A 20502-nucleotide genomic window follows, 5' to 3' on the forward strand; every position below is an offset into this window, starting at 1 on the left:
GAATATTGATAGGATTTATAGGTATACAAATTACCAATATACACTTATTACAGGAAATGCGTATAAGTGCTTTTTTCCTGCACTTACTACTGCAGTAAGGCTTCACTTCCTGGATAACATGGTGATGTCACTTCCTGGATAACATGGTGATGTCACTTCCTGGATAAAATGGTGATGTCACTTCGTGGATAACATGATGATGTCACTTCCTGGATAAAATGGTGATGTCACTTCCTGGATAACATGATGATGTCACAACCCGACTCCCAGAGCTGTGTGGGCTGTGGCTGTTGGAGAGGATGATGGTAGAGGGATGCTTGGTGTCCCTCCATTGCCCTATGTCCCTTAGTGTCCTCCTGCTATCATCCTCTCCAGAGGCCACAGCCCTACCTGACTCTGGGTGACATCACCATGTTATCCAGGAAGTGACATCACCATGTTATCCAGGAAGTGACATCACCATGTTATCCAGGAAGTGACATCACCATGTTATCCAGGAAGTGCAGGATAAAAAGCACTTTATAAGCATTTCCTGTAATAAGTGTATATTGGTGATTTGTATAACTTTTGGGGGGCAATACAATACTTAAATAAAAAAAATTTCCAGACTTCTCCTTTAAAACCTAAGCAGGCGGGTGCATATTTTTGACACATTGGTCATGTTTTCCCAGGCATCATAGTGAAATGTTTGACCCGCTTTTTAACCACATCTCTCAAAGGGTGCCAACATCCGTTTTTTTATTTCTGCCATCTTCACTCCATAGATAAATGGGTTTAAAATTGGCGGGATTACAATGAACTGCAATGACATGATAACCCTAAACTCATACGGCAGCTTAGAAGGGACAAAACGGTATAAAAGTATCTCGAAAAGTGTATCAACTACGAAGTTGACTATGGTGATGAGATGAGGAGTGCAGGTCTGGAGAGCCTTTTCTCGGACTTCCTTCGATGACTTCATGCAGATCCTGAATATCTTTATGTAAGAATAAAGTATAGCAAGTAAAGGAACACCAAGTAATGAGAAAACAACAAAAAGCCCGAAGACATTATTGACCGTTGTGTCAACACAGGAGAGTCTCACCACTGACCAGTTGTCACAGTAGAGCTTCAAGACTTGGATTTGACATAATGGAAGCCTTATGGTCAATATGAGAAGCACCCCAATGAGTATATTAGGTAAAATCCAAGCTCCGGTGATCAACAGGTAGACTTTAGATGAGGTCATTATGGTGTTATATCTCAAAGGGTTACAGATACTCACATAGCGGTCATAGGCCATAGAAAGTAGAATGGCCATTTCGAATGACCCATATGTGTGAATGCAATATACCTGAATCACACAGGCAACGTATGAAATTATGTGAGTCTCCTGAAGTAGTTGATAAAGCAGTCCCGGGAAGAAGGCAGTGCTTCCATACAAGCCATTGATACAGAGGGCGGCTATGAAGATGTACATGGGCTCATGTAGGCTCTTGTGTAAAGCTATGGTAGATATCACGGCAGCATTGATAGCGATGATCAGAAGGTATCCAAACACAACGACAGAGCAGTAGATGTTTTTTTCCGAAGATATTTCCCCATAGTACAATGTCAGATACGGAGGGTAAAAAGATGTCTTGTTCTCCATGTGAAATTTGAGATTTTGCTGAAGAAGAGAAGAGAGAAAGCTTTACTAAAGATTAGGACTTGTAAGTCATTGCCGTTGGTGACACTGTAGTATAAAACTAGACATTCACTAAAATAAAACACAGCCGAGTCCATTCTCATTAGTTTAAGGTGACTCTGTAGACGCCCGCCCCCCAAATGCCGGTACCACGTTGTAGTCCTCACTCAGTGTCCATTCCAGAGATAGACCTTTCTCCGGTTGCCGTTATTTTGAAGAAAAACTACCTTAATTGCTTAGCGGCAGAGTCAATCTGGTGTGGTCTAGAACATCCACGCCCAGCATCGGGAGAAAGGCCAACCGCCAAACCGTACACTGCGTTAGGACCTTTACAACATGGTAACAGTGGTTGGGAGACAGCTACATGCCAGTACAGAGTCACTTTTAGCCCTTAAAGAGATATTTCCATCTTAGTTTTTTCCTATCTAAAGAATAAGGAATAGCATGTTGATAGGTGAGATTCAGACCACTATAACCTGTTCTGAAAATGGGGGCCCAAGTCTCCAGTCAGAGTAGAGAGGCAGGACACACATGAGCGTCACTGCTCCATTTATTCTCTATGGTGGTTCTGGAGAAAACCAAGTAAAGTATTCATGGGATCGCTTGGGGTCTCAGTTGTTGGACCCCCACAACTGAGACCCAGCTGACTATGGCATATAAGGTGGGAAGGGGCTTGTTTTGTTGCCATTGGCACTCCTTGATTGCGAATTTCAATGCTTGATATTGTAGCTGGGTGTCTAATAACAGTCGCAGGCCTGGCATGGCTGTGTGTTTGTTGGGCAATGCTCCATACAGTGCCTCTATACCACAACATTATATCAGTGATGCAATGATCATGCACTGAAGCCTCGTAGTCCCTTTAAGGGTATATTCACACGGGCGGGCTCGCAGCGAGATTCTCGCTGCGAGCCCGGCAGGTCCTGGCAGTTCCCATACACTACATACTTGTATGTAGTGTATGGGAACTGCCAGGAGCTGCCGGGCTCGCAGCGAGAATCTCGCTGCGAGCCCGCCCGTGTGAATATACCCTAAAAGTGGATTTATTTTGTTCACACTGATAATCAGTGGCCGTTGTTTTAGATGTTCCTGCAGCTGATACTGCCTTATTGGCTGCAGGAACATTACCTAAAGCCCATTTAAATCTGCCAGCCATATGGGTGTGCGTGGAAATCAGTTAACCATTGATTTCCATGCACAGTACAGTGAACATGAAAGCCTGTCAATTATTTTTGGCCGCTGTTTCGAGACAAGTCAATTATTTTAATGGCCGTTATTCAATACACTGTGTTAACTGTGTTAACACAAAATCTTCCAGGAGGCCAGCTCGGAGCAAGAGAAGCTGCCAGAAGTTGAGAGAAAGGAAGATGCAACCCAGAGCGGGTAGAGGGTAAGGGACACAGATGTTGCCGTTACACACCACTACCAAAAACAGACAAATAAATAAATAAACACATTATATAGTACCATTAAAAAAATACAACTTGCTCCACAAAAAACTAGCACTCATGCAGCTACAAAATGTTATGGCTGGTAAAGAAGAAAAATCCCTGCATCCTGATTGAAAAAATAGGCAGAGGAATCCGTCCGCAGATTGATTGTTATGGTGCCAAGTACACCACAAAGAACGGCCTTTCCATTAACAGGTTCCTGAAACATTTTCAAATGAGGCCTAAAGTTATGCGTGGCGCGTCTCTTGGGTCAGCATAACTGTGCTCAGCCAATCGCGGCTGAGCATCTGATGACGCTGCAGAGGGTGGCCGACACTAGGGACGGTCGGAGCTGTTCGGCCGGCCGAAGATTACGTCCTGGCACAAGATGGCGGAGGGGCGCGACACGGATCAGGTATGTATAATGCACCACACTTCCGGGTACCCGTGCGGGGGTGGTGGGACACAGGGAAGGAGGCGATTCACAGACATAACATACATTACCAAGTTGTATAAATTTGTAATGTGTGTTATTTTGTGAATAATTTCTTAGCGCCGCACTACCCCTTTAAATAAATTCTAGTATAGATGAAAAAATGGTATCACTTATTGGGGGGTCCCCACTCTACCAGTATCTCAGAGACATTTGTGACATGGTGCACTAAAGCCATGTCAGCTAAATCTGCCCTGAAAATGGGGCTCTTCCCCTTTGGAGACTTGCCGTGTGCCCTAACTGTATGGTCAATTTGAATTCAATGTACAAATTAATTTAAAAAGAATAAAATAACATTTTAGTTTTATGACCTAATGCCAAAAACGTAACTCAAATACCTAAATGTTCTCTACACAAACTAGATAACTCTTTTGAGGGGTATAGTTTACAAAATAGGGGTAACTTCTGGGGGGGAAGGTCACTGCACTGGTATCACAGGGGCAATGCAAATACAATGGTGCAGGGAAACAATGCCAGCAAAAGCCACGCTAACCATCCAAAATGGTGCTCCTTTCCATCTGAGCCCTTAATACTTCTGTTGCACAACAACTTCTGGGCTACTCATTCTCCTGTGTTTCTTACAAAAAATTAGAAAAGCCGAAACTATATAATTCTAGAACAATGTACATTTTTCCTTTTTATGGTCTAATTCTAATAAATTCTATAAAATACCCTCACTAGTATTAATAACGTGTGTGAACCATCTATATAGATTTTATAGTTAATAAATTTGTTGTGATTTTTTTGAGGGGTGCAGTTTTTAGAATGGGGTTATTTCTGGGGTTTCTAATATTTAGGTCTTTCAAAACCATTTTAGAAATGTGTTGTTTAAAAAAAAAAATAATAATAATAATAATAATTTTCATTGCCTGACAATTTGTTGATAATCTTCTAAGCCCTTTAAAAAGTTAAGAAGACACTCGCCAAATGATGCAAAAAGTAGACATATTATACAGTAAATGTGAATTGTTAACAAATGTATGTGATATAACTACCGTGTTTTCCGGCGTATAAGGCGACTTGGCGTATAAGAAGACCCCTGACTTTCAAGAAAAATGTCAGGGGTTCATCTTATATGTCAGAAAATGTTAACCCCTCAGAGGTTAACTGCAGCTAAATTTAAAAAAAAACAAAACCAGTTAACTCACCTGGGGCCCGTTCCCGGCCTCCGGGCGCCTCCTGTCCCTTTTCCGGCACAGTGTGACATACACTGACTGCCCTAGGGATCCCCAAAGCTCTCCCGAGCAGCCGAGCATCTCCTCGGAGAAGCTCGGAGACGCTCGGCTGCCGGGAGAGCTTCGTAAGAATGACAGAGGCTCTGGTACCCGAAGATTTTTCGGGGGTTAAAAAGTCATCTTATACGCCGGAAAATACGGTACCTTCCTTATAAGTTCAATTTTTACAAACTTTTGAGTTTTTCCACCAATGATTCCTGAATGTATTTTTGGGAAGGATAATAAATTTATATTATTCTATTAAGGTATTCTGAAATGTGATTTTTATAAATATATATATATATATATATATATATATATATATATATATATATATATATGAAACATTTTCAAAAACATCTTTAAATTGGATTATAGTGAAGGTTACGTAAGCAAATACTCACAGTCAGCTGCCGATACTAAGAAGCTGCATGGAGTAGAGATCTACAGCAGCTGCTCCAAGTCCTTTCTAGTCAGGGCTTCTTTCTGTAGATCAGATCTTTATATGCTAAGTCCGATGGGAGCATTGATTGGAGAATGGAGCTGGAGTTTAATGAGGTTCCTTGAAGTACATTAAGGTTACTTACAACTTGTCTCTTAAGGATTGGGGTCTGGGGAGATTGCACCATGCAATGTGTTCATGTGAGCTATTTTTGTTTTCTTATCCTGGATATATTGTTCATATAATTGAGGGACTTAAGAATAGTATGCTAAACGTTTATCACCCAGTGCAATGGGATGCCCTCTTTCCCTGACACTTCAAAATATTCCAAAAGTTATTACAGAAATAAAAAGATTTAAAAAAAAAACATTATATATAGCGTACACAACATTTGCTCCATTTTTCCTAGTAGATTTATCAACGAAAAGATGGCTGGAAGGGCATGGCCTACTCTGGCCTTGAAAAATCACATTGTTTGAGTCATAAATAATTATTTTGCATTCTGTTGATTGATATACTGTATGGATACAATAGAAAAACAGAACTCAATATTAGTTGTCCCGGCTGTGTGTCTCCTCCTTAGTTTTCCGGCTGTGTGTTCTCTCCTTAGTTGTCCCGGCTGTGTGTTTCCTCCTTAGTTGTCCTGTGTGTTTCCTCCTTAGTTGTCCTGTGTGTTTCCTCCTTAGTTGTCCTGTGTGTTTCCTCCTTAGTTGCCCCGGCTGCGTGTTTCCTCCTTAGTTGTCCTGTGTGTTTCCTCCTAAGGTGACCCGGCTGTGTGTTTTCTCCTTAGTTGCCCCGGCTGCGTGTTTCCTCCTTAGTTGTCCCGGCTGTGGGTTTTCTCCTTAGTTTTCCCGGGTGTGTTCTGTTCTTAATTGTCCCGGCTGTGCATTTCCTCCTTAGTTTTCCCTGCTGTGGGTTTCCTCCTTAGTTGTCCTTGCTGTGGGTTTCCTCCTTAGTTGTCCCAGCTGTGTGTTGCCTCCTTAGTTTTCCTTCTGTGGGTTTCCTCCTTAGTTGTCCCAGCTATGTGTCTCCTCCTTTCTTGTCCCGGCTGTGTGTTTCCTCCTTAGTTGTCCCGGCTGTGTGTCTCCTCCTTAGTTTTCCGGCTGTGTGTTCTCTCCTTAGTTGTCCCGGCTGTGTGTTTCCTCCTTAGTTGTCCTGGCTGTGTTTCCTCCTTAGTTGTCCTGGCTGTGTGTTTCCTCCTAAGGTGACCCGGCTGTGTGTTTTCTCCTTAGTTGCCCCGGCTGTGTGTTTCCTCCTTAGTTGTCCCGGCTGTGGGTTTTCTCCTTAGTTTTCCCGGCTGTGTTCTCTTCTTAATTGTCCCGGCTGTGCATTTCCTCTTTAGTTTTCCCTGCTGTGGGTTTCCTCCTTAGTTGTCCTTGCTGTGGGTTTCCTCCTTAGTTGTCCCAGCTGTGTGTTGCCTCCTTAGTTTTCCTTCTGTGGGCTTCCTCCTTAGTTGTCCCAGCTATGTGTCTCCTCCTTTCTTGTCCCGGCTGTGTGTTTCCTCCTTAGTTGTCCCGGCTGTGTGTTTCCTCCTTAGTTGTCCCAGCTATGTGTCTCCTCCTTTCTTGTCCCGGCTGTGTGTTTCCTCCTTAGTTGTCCTGGCTGTGTGTTCCCTCCTTAGTTGTCCCGGCTGTGTGTTTCCTCCTTAGTTGTCCCAGCTGTGTGTTTCCTCCTTAGTTGTCCTAGCTATGTGTTTCCTCCTAAGGTGTCCCGGCTGTGTGTTTCCTCCTTAGTTGTCCCAGCTGTGTGTTTCCTCCTTAGTTGTCCCTGCTGTGGGTTTCCCTCTTAGTTGTCCCAGTTGTGTGTTTCCTCCTTAGTTGTCCTGGCTCTGGGTGTCCTCGTAATTGTCCCGACTGTGTGTTTCCTCCTTAGTTATCCCGCCTGTGTGTTTCCTCCTTAGTTGTCCCGGCTGTGGGTTTCCTCCGTAGTTGTCCCGGCTATGTTTTCTTCTTAGTTGTCCCGGCTGTGTGTTTTTTCCTTAGTTTTCCCTGCTGTGGGTTTCCTCCTTAGTTGTCCCGGCTGTGTGTTTCCTCCTTAGTTGTCCTGTGTGTTTCCTCCTTAGTTTTCCCTGCTGTGTGTTTCCTCCTTAGTTGTCACGGCTGTGTGTTTCCTCCTTAGTTGTCCCGGCTGTGGGCTTCCTCCTTAGTTGTCCCAGCTGTGTGTTCCCTCCTTAGTTGTCCCGGCTGGAGGTATCCTGCTTAGTTGTCCCAGCTGTGTGTTTCCTCCTTAGTTGTCCCAGCTGTGTGTTTCCTCCTTAGTTGTCCTGGCTGTGTGTTTCCTCTTAAGGTGTCCCGGCTGTGTGTTTCCTCCTTAGTTGTGCCGGCTGTGTGTTTCCTCCTTAGTTGTCCCGGCTGTGTGTTTTCTCCTTAGTTGTCCCGGCTGTGGGTTTCCTCCTTAGTTGTCCCAGCTGTGTGTTCCCTCTTTAGTTGTCTTGGCTGTGTGTTTCCTCCTAAGGTGTCCCGGCTGTGTGCTTCCTCCTTAGTTGTCCCTGTGTTTCCTCCTTAGTTGTCCCGGCTGTGGGTTTCCTCCTTAGTTGTCCTGTCTTTGTGTTTCCTCCTAAGGTGTTCCGGCTGTGTGTTTCCTGCTTAGTTGTCCCGGCTGTGTTTCCTCCTTAGTTGTCCCGGCTGGAGGTTTCCTGCTTAGTTGTCCCGGCTGTGGGTTTCCTCCTTAGTTGTCCCTGCTGTGGGTTTCCTCCTTAGTTGTCCCTGCTGTGGGTTTCCTCCTTAGTTGTCCCGGCTGTGGGTTTCCTCCGTAGTTGTCCCGGTTGTGTTCTCTTCTTAGTTGCCCTGCTGTGTGTTTTCTCCTTAGTTTTCCCTGCTGTGGGTTTCCTCCTTAGTTGTCCTGTGTGTTTCCTCCTTAGTTTTCCCTGCTGTGTGTTTCCTCTTTAGGTGTCCCGGCTGTGTGTTTTCTCTTCAGTTGTCCCGGCTGTGGGTTTCCTCCTTAGTTGTCCCGGCTGTGTGTTCCCTCCTTAGTTGTCCCGGCTGTGTGTTTCCTCCTAAGGTGTCCCGACTGTATGTTTGCTCCTTAGTTGTCCCTGTGTTTCCTCCTTAGTTGTCCCGGCTGTGTGTTTCCTCCTTAGTTGTCCTGGCTGTGTGTTTCCTCCTAAGGTGTCCCGGCTGTGTGTTTCCTCCTTAGTTGTCCCAGCTGTGTGTTTCCTCCTTAGTTGTCCCGGCTGTGTGTTTCCTCCTTAGTTGTCCCTGCTGGGGGTTTCCTCCTTAGTTGTCCCGGTTGTGTGTTTGCTCCTTAGTTGTCCTGGCTCTGGGTGTCCTCGTAATTGTCCCAACTGTGGGTTTCCTCCTTAGTTATCCTGGCTGTGTGTTTCCTCCTTAGTTGTCCCAGCTGTGGGTTTCCTCCGTAGTTGTCCCGGCTGTGTTCTCTTCTTAGTTGCCCTGGCTGTGTGTTTTCTCCTTAGTTTTCCCTGCTGTGTGTTTCCTCCTTAGGTGTCCCGGCTGTGTGTTTACTCCTCAGTTGTCCCGGCTGTGGGTTTCCTCCTTAGTTGTCCCGGCTGTGTGTTTCCTCCTTAGTTGTCCCGGCTGTATGTTTCCTCCTTAGTTGTCCCTGTGTTTCCTCCTTAGTTGTCCCGGCTGTGTGTTTCCTCCTTAGTTGTCCCGGCTGTGTGTTTCCTCCTTAGTTGTCCCGGCTGTGTGTTTCCTCCTTAGTTGTCCCGGCTGTGTGTTTTCTTCTTAGTTGTCTTGGCTGTGTGTTTCGAGTCATTATCATGCTGGAGGACCCAGCCACAACCCATCTTCACTGCTCTTACTGAGGGAAGGAGGTTATCAGCCAAAATCTCACAATACATGGCCCCATCCATCCTCCCTTCAATACGGTGCAGTCGGATGATGTTTCCACACCCATACTTCACAATTGGGGCTATGATCTTGGAATTGTGCTTATCCTTCTTATGCCAAACAAGGGGAGTTAAGTTGATACCAAAAAGTTTTATTATGGTCTTATGTGGCCACATGACCTTCTTCCATGCCTCCTCTGGATCATCCAGATGGTCACTGGTAAACTTCAAACTAGCCTGGATATTTCCTGGTATAAGCAGAGCGACCTTACATGCCATGCAGGAATATAATCCATGACATTGTAGTGTTTTACTAACGGTAATCTAAGAGACTGTGGTCCCAGTGCTCTTTAGTTTAGAGACCAGGTCTTCCTGTGTAGTTCTAGGCTAATTCTTGACCTTTTTCAGAATCATCCTTACTCCATGAGGTGAGATCTTGCATGGAGCCCCAGACTAAGGAAGATTGACAGTCATCTTGTGTTTCTTCCATGTTCTAATAATTGCGCCAACAGTTGTTGCCTTCTTGCCAAGCTGCTTGCCTATTGTCCTGTAGCCCATCACAGCTTTATGCAGGTCTACAGTTTTGTCTTTGGTGTCGTTCGTTAGCTCTTTGGTCTTGGCCATGGCACAGAGGTTGGTGTGTGATTGCGTGATTACAGAGTAGGAGGAGGAACTTTTTAAACATAAACTAACAGGTCTGTAAGAAACAGAATTGTTAGTGCTTTTTAGTTGATCAAATACTTATTTCATGCAATAAAATGCAAATTAAATATTTAAAAAAAAATTATATAATATGATTTTCTGGATTTTTTTAAATAGCTTTTTTTACAAGTGAAGTGTATGTACAATAAAAGTTACTCACCATTTTTGTAGGTGGGAAAACCTGCAAAATCATTAATTAATCAAACACTTATTTTCCCTGATATACAGTATATATATTTTTTTTTTATTTACTTTTTCATTGACGTACAGTAGACTTGATTATTGCAGGATTAGTTATATTCTGTAATACCATCATAATGGGGTAAATATAATTTATTGAAGAAATGAAAAAAAAAATGCAATTTAACAATTTTTGTTATTTATTTATTTTTAATCACTACAGAAATAATGTATATACACATTAACGCCAACAGCAGAATAGTGAGTGCAGCTCTGGGGTATAATACAAGATGTAACTCAGGATCAGTGTAGGATCAGTAATGTAATGTATGTACACAGTGATCCCACCAGCAGAATAGTGAGTGCAGCTCTGAAGTATAATACAGGATGTAACACAGGATCAGTGCAGGATCAGTAATGTAATGTATGTACACAGTGACCCCACCAGCAGAATATTGAGTGCAGCTCTGGAGTATAATACAGGATGTAGCTCAGGAGCAGTACAGGATAAGTCATTTATTCGGTAACTTTGTCTTGTATTTTTGTTTGTTTTCCTAATAAAAGTTGCTTCACTTTAGACTTTATTTCCCTCATCTTTAAACCATAAATGACAGGATTCAGGATGGGTGGAACCACCAGAAACTGCAACGAAATAAAGGCTTTGAGCTCAGATGGTAGATTTGGTAGAGGAAATCGAAATAAAGTAATCTCAAAGAAAAGGTCGGCAAGGTAGTTTACTATGGTGATGAAATGTGGAGTACAGGTCTGCAGAGCCTTCTCCTTAGTATCCTTGGAGGACTTCATACAGACCCTGATAATCCTGATATAAGAATAACATATCAGTAAGAATGGCAATCCGAGCACAGCCGCAGTGATGATGAGTCCATAGACGTTGTTGACCGATGTGTCTACGCAGGAGAGTCTCAGCACTGACCAGTTGTCACAGTAGATCTTCACGATATTGGTGCCACATAATGGAAGTCTGACCGCCAGTATTATAAGGATGAATATCAGTGTGCTCGGATATAACCAGGCTCCCAGGACCAGCTTAAGGACTACTGACGGCGTCATTATCCTGTTATACTGCAGAGGATCACAGATACTAACATAGCGGTCATAGGCCATGGAGGTCAAGATAGTCATCTCACATGCCCCATAGGTGTGGATGCCAAATATCTGGATAAAGCAAGCAATATAGGAAATGGATGGATTCTTCTGAAGCAGGTTTACTAAGAGACTGGGGAAGAAGGCGCTGCTGCCATAGAGACCATTCATACACAGCACAGATATGAAGATGTACATGGGCTCATGAAGACTCCTGTGATACCACACTGTACCAATCACCACACCATTGAGAATCATAATCATTGTATAGCCCATGAAAGCAATGACCCAGTAGAGATATTTCACTGGAGTTAATTCCCCAAAGTTGAGCGTCAACACGGAAGGTGAGAATGTCATATTTTCCATCAGAATCGTCTAAAACAATGCAATAAGGTGGCACTTTATTTACATCTAGAACAACATAAGTAAAGATACTTTACCACAGTTTATCTCTCCACATCATTCACCATTAAGGGCCTACAGATGTGTCCATCCTCACCCTGTCATTAAATAAGTTAGGTGAAATAATATTTCATGACAGCTTTTCACCACAATCAAACGAGTAGTCCACTAGCACCAAATGTTGGAATTTGCCTTTACTTCAGTAGATGTGGGATGCACGCCAGAGGATCTCCAATCCCAAGCAAAGACCCTGTAACATCCAGTTGGCACAGTGTATGTTGCTTGAATAAATCCTTGCTCTTTTGCACTACTGGATGCTGTCGGACAACTTTCTTTCTAGCTTTTCACTACTATATCCCAACACGAAATCAGAGGTCTCAAAATGCTTCATTGAAATCACAATTACCATCCCTGTGACTCCTCTCATAGACCCACCCTATGTTTTCAATTAGTGAGTGAAGGTCAGGACTAGTGTTGAGCGGACTTGCTGAACTTTTCAGGTTTGGCAAGATTCTCCGAGGCCAGAGGCTCGGCTTTTGACTCCAGGTGGCTAGAGAAGTAAGATGATACCCTAAGGGTGTCCTGAAAATCATGGATACAGCCATAGGCCATGCTCACACATAGTATTTCCATCAGCCTTTTGGTCAGTCTGTTTTCAACCAGTGTCAGGCATGGAACTGACAGGGAAAAATTATAATGGAAAGATTTGCCTAGATTCTGTGTTTTCGACTCACTTCTAGTTTTGGTTGACCAAAAGACTGACGGAAATACTACGTATAAACATAGCCATAGGCTGTATCCATGTTTTTTTGGCAGCCCTAGGGTGGCATTCAACTTGTCCAGCTGCTAAGAGTCAAATGCCGAACATTCGGATTCAAGAAACGTTGCTGAACCTGAACAGTTTGTTAAGTCTGATCAACACTAGTCATGTCCTCAATTTATTGAGATCGACCGATAATTTCACCACAGTCATCACTGACGATATATAGATTAGCGAAAAGGTGAGGGTGGACACATCTGTAGCAAGTAGTGTATGAGTTTTTTTAGCTAAACTAGTCCTCTAGACACTTATAGGACCTACTTAGTTAATGAAAATAGAGTACAAATCTGCATGAACATTTGGATCGATTTAGACTCCAAGGATTTCCCTGTGATGAGACAGACCGTATGCTCAGCTCTGCATAAGTATCCTCCCATCCCTGTGTTCCTTGCCTGTGATAGAGTCTAGTTTACTAGTCTGTTTTGACCTAGTGTTCCCTGCATTTGATTACTTGGTATTCTGACTTCTGGTTTTTGGACATTGACTATTCTCTATGATCACATTTTGTACTGCGCCACCCTTTTGTTACTGACTTGGACCTCTGACCCTTACCGACTTGAAAAGGTCGACCAGTTGTACGCTGCCATTAGGGCTGTTGAGGCAATTAGGCAGGGACAGCGGGGCGGGTGCCAGCGTCAGGGCTACACTGTCCTTTGTTGTCCTGGTCCCTTATCCTGACTATACCTACATCTCTATGATCCACCACTATATCTCAGTGTTAGGTATGATACATACAGTACATCTGTCCATAACACTATATGTAATATTCTATAGACAGAAGCTGAGGGTTTTGGGTTCCTGTGAAAACTCTATACCTTAGTTTTCTATCTCCTATAGATTCTACTGTATATGATACCATACATAATAATATATATTCATTCATTCAGTCTTCTTGTTATATAATACGTGCACCACTAATCCATTACTATTATGCAGCCAAAGAATTGGGGTCACATAGAGATTACCACTTCATTGTATTACATATATCCTTATAGGATGCTACTCATCATGCCCTAAATGTATATATGTAAGCTATGAGCGGATTCTGTATTCATGGTAGGTGGAAGGGGGGGGGGGGCATACAGTAATAGTAATAGGTGATGGAAAAAGACTCACATCCACTATCCCATCCACCCAGTCCAGAGGAAAACGAAGAATAACTTGGGGCAATTGTATTGATTTTCTTCCTGACTGGGGAAAATACCCCCCCCCCTTCCGAATACAGATGGTAATGATGTCATTTTGATCTCTGTTCTGGTTATAAGTCGGAGTATCCGCAGTTGTGAGAGTCACGTGTAGATTACTATGTCTTGTGATGGGGCTCTCCTTGCTTGTACTATACTGTAATGATAATGCTGACATTTCTCTAGATAATAACATATCAATAAGTCGTCCCACCTATAAATAATCTTGGGCTATGTGAAATAACTGTTAGGTCACAGAGACTTTGTTGGTGAGAGTAATAATCCTAAGGAATTGGATCTCACCCATTGCACCATCACTATGAGGTTGGGAGTAGAGATGAGACAATCTTCACTTTCCCCAGTTTCCCAGAACAGGATACATCTTTTCCCAGCACCCGGGGAGGAGCGGCACAGAGCAGACTTCAAAGCCCCGCAGAATGCAGACACCAGAATCCAGCTTTGATTCTACTGTAGATTCGCTCATCTCTTGTTGGTGTCTCAGATTGGCAAATATAAATTTACTGTATTTAATTTTCAAGAGTAAGAAAATATGTGAACATGTAGAAAACAGAGGATTTTGTGGTACAATTATAAAGGATAAATTATTGCCATCTACCGGCATTTCTATAACTGGGGTTCAATAATGTATTTATTTAAAAAAACAAACACAAACATATAAATTAGATCACCTTAAGGGAACCCTGACATTTCTAGAGCTCCCCCATCTCTAGCTCTTCTCTTCTCCAGTCCTACACACCAGAATAAGAGACTTACAGATAGGACGTGTCAGGATATACAGTTCTCCCTTTGTTCCTGGAGCGTCTCTCTCCTCCATCCTTTTATATTGTATCCTCATGCACACGTGCTGCTTCTTACATCTCTGAGGACTTGTGTCTTCTGGGGTGGAATAGTTATTTTATGTAGTCAGCTTATTACATCTCTAGAATAGGAATAAGTATATGACCAGAGCCTATAGGCATGGCTGTCGTCGCTCGGTTTGCTGGTGGTGGGCCTGCTGGTGGGTTCTGGTGTTTTGGGGGCTACTTGTCATGGAGTGGTAAGACCCACCCCCGGACACACGACATCCAGACCTTGGTTAGGACGGATGTGAAGTGCGGAGTGTAAGTGCAGTGCAGAGTCCCACTTTAAACAACTTGTAAACTTTACTTGAAAAAGGTTTCTTAGTGCAAATAGTTGCAAACAGTGCTCAGGTACTTAGTGCAAAAATAATCAGCAATAATAGTCCAACAAGTGGATAGTTGAGTAGATAGTAGAAATGATGACAGGAGATAGAGACCGGATAGGTACAGTATTCAGCTAGGATGGGGTGAAGTGTTTCTTACGTTTTTGAAGAAATCTTCGAACTCACGTTTGGATGAGTCTCAGTCATCTCAGCTAACCGTCTTCTGCTCCACTGTGTCGGGTTTCCGTCCTACTGGGGTAGTACGAGTCCCAGGTCCCTGCTCTGGGTGGAGCTGGCTTGTAGTGTCCTTGCTACAAAACTGAGTGCTTGTCAGTAAAGAGCGGCTGAACTTGCACTGTGCTCTAACCAGTCTTAAGCTTGTCCATCTTTTTTCTAAGGTGAACGACTGTCCTATTCAGTTAGGCCCTTTTACACGGAGCGATAATCGGCCAAATCTAGCTAATTCTGACAATAACTACTCCATGTAATAGAGATGTGCTGACCCTCGGATGATGTTGTAGCGGTGGGAAGGACAGTCACTTGCTAGATGGAAGGGTGACGCCACTATTTGGGGTGGATGGCTGAGATACAGCCGGACCTTACAGGAGAAGTCCGGCGAAAATTTTTATTAAAGTATTGTATTGCCCCCCCAAAAGTTATACAAATTACCAATATACACTTATTACAGGAAATGCTTATAAAGTGTTTTTTCCCTGCACTTACTACTGCATCAAGGCTTCACTTCCTGGATAACATGGTGATGTCACTTTCTGGATAACATGTTGATGTCACTTCCTGGATAAAATGGTGATGTCATGACCCGACTCCCAGAGCTGTGCGGTCATTTTTTGCGCCATGATCTGTCCCTTCTATCGGTACCTTGATTGCGCATATGCAACTTTTTGATCACTTTTTATTAAAATTTTTCTGGATTTGATTCAACCAAAAATGCACAATTTTGCACTTTGGGAATTTTTTTACACTTACGCCGTTTACCGTGAGGGATCAGGAATTAAATTAAATTTGGGCGAAAAACGGCAAAAACATGTTTATTTTTTTTTATTTTTACCTTTAAAATGGGGAAAGGGGGATGATTCAAACTTTTTTTTTTTTTTTTGAGGGGGGGGGGGGGATTTTTTTATTAATAATTTTTTTTTTTACACACATAGCCCTAGCCCTAGGGTTATTCCCCCTGGGGGACTTCTAGTATGACTATACTGATCTCTCATTGAGAAGTATCAGCTTTTCCTCAGGCAGCTTTCTCTCCTCCCAGCCTGCAGGGGGCAGCAGTTTGAGATGGTGCGGAGTACTGTACACCAAAGAATCTAGTTGGTAGCAGCAAAAGCAGCAGCTTCTCTGAAACCTGGGGGTCAGCAGTGAAGCCTGGGGGGTCAGCAGTGATGGATGGGGGGTCAGCAGTGAAGGCTGGGGTTCAGCAGTAAAGGCTGGGGTTCAGCAGTGAAGGCTGGGGGTCAGCAGTGAAGGCTGGGGGGTCAGCAGTGAAGCCTGGGGGGTCAGCAGTGAAGGCTGGGGGGGGGGGGGTCAGCAGTGATGGATGGGGGGTCAGCAGTGATGGATGGGGGGGTCAGCAGTGATGGATGGGGGGGTCAGCAGTGATGGATGGGGGGTCAGCAGTGATGGGTGGGGGGGTCAGCAGTGATGGATGGGGGGTCAGCAGTGATGGATGGGGGGGTCAGCAGTGATGGATGGGGGGGGTCAACAGTGATGGATGGGGGGGTCAGCAGTGATGGATGGGGGGGGTCAGCAGTGATGGATGGGGGGGGTCAACAGTGATGGATGGGGGGGTCAGCAGTGATGGATGGGGGGGGTCAGCAGTGAAGCCTGGGGGGTCAGCAGTGATGGATGGGGGGTCAGCAGTGATGGATGGGGGGTCAGCAGTGATGGATGGGGGGTCAGCAGTGAAGCCTGGTGGGTCAGCAGTGAAGCCTGGGGGGTCAGCAGTGAAGGCTGGGGGGTCATCAGCATAGAAAGCAGGTGAATGAGAGATCCCTGTTGGCATCAGCAGAGATGGAGCAGGAGTGCAGGACAGCTGTAATGATCTGTTATACAGCTGCTCTACAGGCCTGTTCTGGGATCAGAGACGTCCCCATGTTAACCCCATGTTAATCTTTCCTGCTATATGGCTGCTCTGGCCTCCCTAACATTTTTCTTGTGGGCGGCAGAGGTCGAGTTAGGGGAAGAGATGATGGGGAGGGGGTGCTTGTACTCTGTTACAGTCTGTGTGGGTGCTGGAAGAGCCAGGCCAGTGACAGCTCCATATTCCTGACCTACTGTATGCCAACAAACACCTAGCCCCATCATTGCTCTCCTAAAGGTGGTGATCCCCCAGCAGGATGGTGTCCCCAGAGCCCCCAGCAGGATGGTTACCCCAGAGCCCCCCAGCAGGATGGTGACCCCAGAGCCCCTCAGCAGGATGGTGACCCCAGAGCCCCCCAGCAGGATGGTGACCCCAGAGCCCCTCACCAGGATGGTGACCCCAGAGCCCCCCAGCAGGATGGTGACCCCAGAGCCCCCCAACAGGATGGTGACCCCAGAGCCCCTCAGCATGATGGTGACCCCAGAGCCCCTCAGCATGATGGTGACCCCAGAGCCCCCCAGCAGGATGGTGACCCCAGAGCCCCCCATGATACTACTACACTACATTACTTATAATAGATATTCTCTCACTGATGGATGTTCTCTCATTGTGTTGCATATATCCATCATAATGATCTGGTGAGAACTGCTTAACCCCTAGCTGCACAAGGACATTACTGAACGTCCTGGCGTCACTAAGGGAGTTCAGAGGGGGTCGTGCGGCTATTAGCGGGCACGGTCCGATCGCCGTGCCCACTAATTAAGTATTTAGATGCAGTTGTCAAATTTGACAGCTGTATCTAAATGCTTGCTGTCCCCCATATCTGGTGGTCTAGTGGGGGGATCGCAGACCCCCCCTACGCGCGATGCGATTGCGGAGGAGAGATCCCAGCATCTGTCTCTGGCTGGGGTCTGCGCTGTAATGGCACTGATCCTCGCTCGGCATTCTATCGCTATATCTATAGTGCATAGATCTCAATAAGAGATCAGACTAGTAATACTAGAAGTCCTTCAGGGGGAATGACCTTCACCCCAGTGGAAATAACCCTTATATACACAAGGAGGAAAAAACGAAAGCACAAAAATAAAAACCGGCGGTATCCCCTAAGGTATAATGTAAGGATGTGTCACTGTTGGTCTTAGCAGAACGTATAGATGCTTCCCCATATAATAGTATATGCATTGTGAGAACACTTGTTTCCTCTATACTGCTATTATTTTGGGGACGGGAGAGGGGCGCCAATTCAGTTTTTGCCTCAGGTATACAGTAAATGGAGTAAACCCACTGTATACAGTAACATACATAAATGCCCTTTGCATTTTCCCCATTACCCCCATATGGTAGTTCCAATTCCACATATTGATATTTTGTCTCCAGTATAGGATAACAATATGTGACCAGGGTGCTAAAAACCCACTGATCAGCAGGTCTGCAGGGGTCCTGCAGGTATATCTGCACTGGGAACGGGGCCACAAACAAATGGCCTCCTTTCCTATGTAGTGGCTGTGTGGAGTTACTGCAGCACCTGATACAGTGTATGGGAGCTGAGCTGCAGTAACTCAGCACAGCCACTATGGTTGACCTCTTGTACCAGGGCCCATGACACATTAGCTACGCCCCTGTAAGGAAGAATCTGCTGGGTGGTTGCTGGCAGGGGTGAAGAAGTGAAGGGCCATGAAAATGGAAAAACTTTCATAATCTACTTATTTCTACTTTATTCAGATGTGATACCTATATATTTGACTATGATTTCTTTGATCTGTGATACGATGTATCACTTTAGGAAGTTTTTCAAGTAAAGTACTTAAAAAAAAAAAAAGAAGTGAAGGGGCCAGGGAAGAAAATGAGCGCCAAAGGTGGGACAGGAACTGAAGTGTCTCTTTATATGGATCAAACCCCTCTCAGCTGGCCTTTGGAGGGGACCTCAGTGCTGTCATAAGGCCCCAAGATAGGGGACGTTCCAGAGATAGCTAGTAAGGCTCTACTGGCTGATATCCACATCTGTCACACACCAGGCCACGCAGGGTTCACCTATCATAGGGGTAGTTGTAGGTCCAGGATAGACAGGTTTTATTAAAAGGAGGAAGCTGTCTCTTCAGCGATGTCTGTTGTTGAGGTGGAATTCTCTAAGCACTGCTTAATTTAGTTTGTTTTTTTTCTGAGAGATACAGAGACCCTTTGAGGATTTTCAGAACTAGGCAAGTCATTGGTGGGAGATGTTCTAAAAAGGGTTGTGAGATTCTTCCGCCAGCTCTCGAGCCTCAGGAGTCTGGACAAGTACTGCCTGCATCAGGACCTGAGGAAGAAACTTGAACGAGCAGTCGGGATGATATTTCCAGTGCCAGTATGATAGACACGCATGTTTGGTTTTTAAGAGGGACTTCGGGAAGTACCGCTCCCCCGACTCTTACAGAAACTGCAAGATGTCAGTGAATAGTTGCCTTAGGACTGATTGATAGTACAGGATTCCTAAAAAGGTCCAGATCAGGGATTCTAGAGATCATTAGATCCTTTTACTCACACCTCTTGAGGAGGAAGGATCCGGAGCAAGATCTGGTTTAGCTTTCTTGACTGAAACAGTCCCTGAACCAGAGGTAGACCCCTCTCTAGATGTTTTGACAGAGATGATCCAGGAAGAGGAAGCCAGTGTGGCTATTGATGGTTGTGCCCTCAAGAAGACACCCAGTCCAGATGGCTTAACATCAATAAGACCTTTAAGTACGATTTGGTTCCCCCTTGACTGAGGTATTTAATGAGTGTCTCTCCTTGGGTAATCTCCTCAGTCAATGATAGTGCTTCTCAAAGTGGACAGAAAGATTCTGGTAAAGTGATGTTTAATTGGCTGGTGAAATTTGCACCCTGGCTACTTTTAGGAGCCCAGCGATGCTCTGTTTCTGGCGGCAGTACATTTAGCACTGTGATTGGTTTCCGAGAGGCTGTGGAGCAGGGTAGGGTGGGTCACTGGAAGGGGTATATGCTGTCCTTGGATCAGGGCAAAGCGTTTGATCGGGTTAACCATGAGTACCTCTGGTCTATTCATCTGAGATATGGCCTGCCAGGAGGGTTTGTTGATTGGCTTAACACCTTTTATTCAGGAACATAGAGTTTCTTGCTTGTGAACAGTTGGATTGGCTGCTTTTGAGGTTGGATCTAGTGTTTGTTAGTATTGCCATTTGAGCCCAATTCCTTAGAAGGATTGATTTTGGACCGTTAGCAGGGGTGAGAATGGATCCGACGGTGGCACATTTCTCTCTGAGTGCAACAGCATATGCTAATGATGTCACATATTTGGATTGCTACTTGGAGGCATCTGGGTCCAAGATCAACCAGCATAAGTATGAGAGTGTATGGCTGGAAGTTGGAGATCCTGAATTTGATCACCCGGACACCCTTCACAGCTCAAGGTGTCTGTAAAAGTTCTTGTCATTGAATTTGGACAAGGGGATTACCCAAAGAAAAACTGGGATAGCAGAAGGTGGATCAGTGGAATGGTTGGTCTTTGACCCTTATCAAAATATTCCTGCTGCTTTTGCTCTGGACTTGGGGCTACAGTGTGGAGAAATAGTCTGAGGTTGCTTATAGAGTTACTTACCATACGAGGAGAAAAGTAGAGTTGTGTATGTTCAACCTTGTAATGTTGCTGGTGAATATCTTTCTTAAAACCAACATTACAAACCTCTGGGCTCCTCTGTGGGTATACTCTTGTAGGGGATGGTTTTGGCCTTTCTTACAGGAATGGGAGACATGAGGGCAAGTGAAGGATCTTTGCAAACCACATACACGATGTCCCCGGGAGGAGT

The 20502-nt window shown here is 44.7% G+C and overlaps 2 protein-coding genes across 2 annotated transcripts; both read right to left on the minus strand.

Moving 5' to 3' along the window:
• Positions 1-700: 700 nt before the first annotated feature.
• On the minus strand, positions 701-9653 carry LOC138794037 (olfactory receptor 51I2-like). Its single transcript, XM_069972804.1, has 3 exons — positions 9557-9653; positions 9003-9277; positions 701-1648 (listed from the first exon to the last, which is right to left on the minus strand). The coding sequence occupies exons 1-3, from the start codon at positions 9651-9653 to the stop codon at positions 701-703; spliced, it is 1320 nt and encodes a 439-aa protein (XP_069828905.1).
• Positions 9654-10427: 774 nt separating this feature from the next.
• LOC138794038 (olfactory receptor 6N1-like) lies at positions 10428-11381 on the minus strand. The gene has a single exon (XM_069972805.1). It carries the CDS (start codon positions 11379-11381, stop codon positions 10428-10430), a length of 954 nt encoding a protein of 317 aa, XP_069828906.1.
• Between the last annotated feature and the right edge of the window lie 9121 nt (positions 11382-20502).

This window comes from Dendropsophus ebraccatus, chromosome 5 (assembly GCF_027789765.1).
Source record: "Dendropsophus ebraccatus isolate aDenEbr1 chromosome 5, aDenEbr1.pat, whole genome shotgun sequence".
NCBI lineage: Eukaryota > Metazoa > Chordata > Amphibia > Anura > Hylidae > Dendropsophus > Dendropsophus ebraccatus.

Coding starts and splice junctions, on each gene's coding strand:
- LOC138794037 (XM_069972804.1), bottom strand. CDS start 9,653: ATGGCCAAGACCAAAGAGCTAACGAACGACACCAAAGACAAAACTGTA. Junction 9,278..9,556: donor GACAATAGGCAAGCAGCTTG/GCAAGAAGGCAA, acceptor TGCTTATACCAG/GAAATATCCAGGCTAGTTTG. Junction 1,649..9,002: donor CTGATAACCTCCTTCCCTCA/GTAAGAGCAGTG, acceptor TCTCTTCTTCAG/CAAAATCTCAAATTTCACAT.
- LOC138794038 (XM_069972805.1), bottom strand. CDS start 11,381: ATGGAAAATATGACATTCTCACCTTCCGTGTTGACGCTCAACTTTGGG.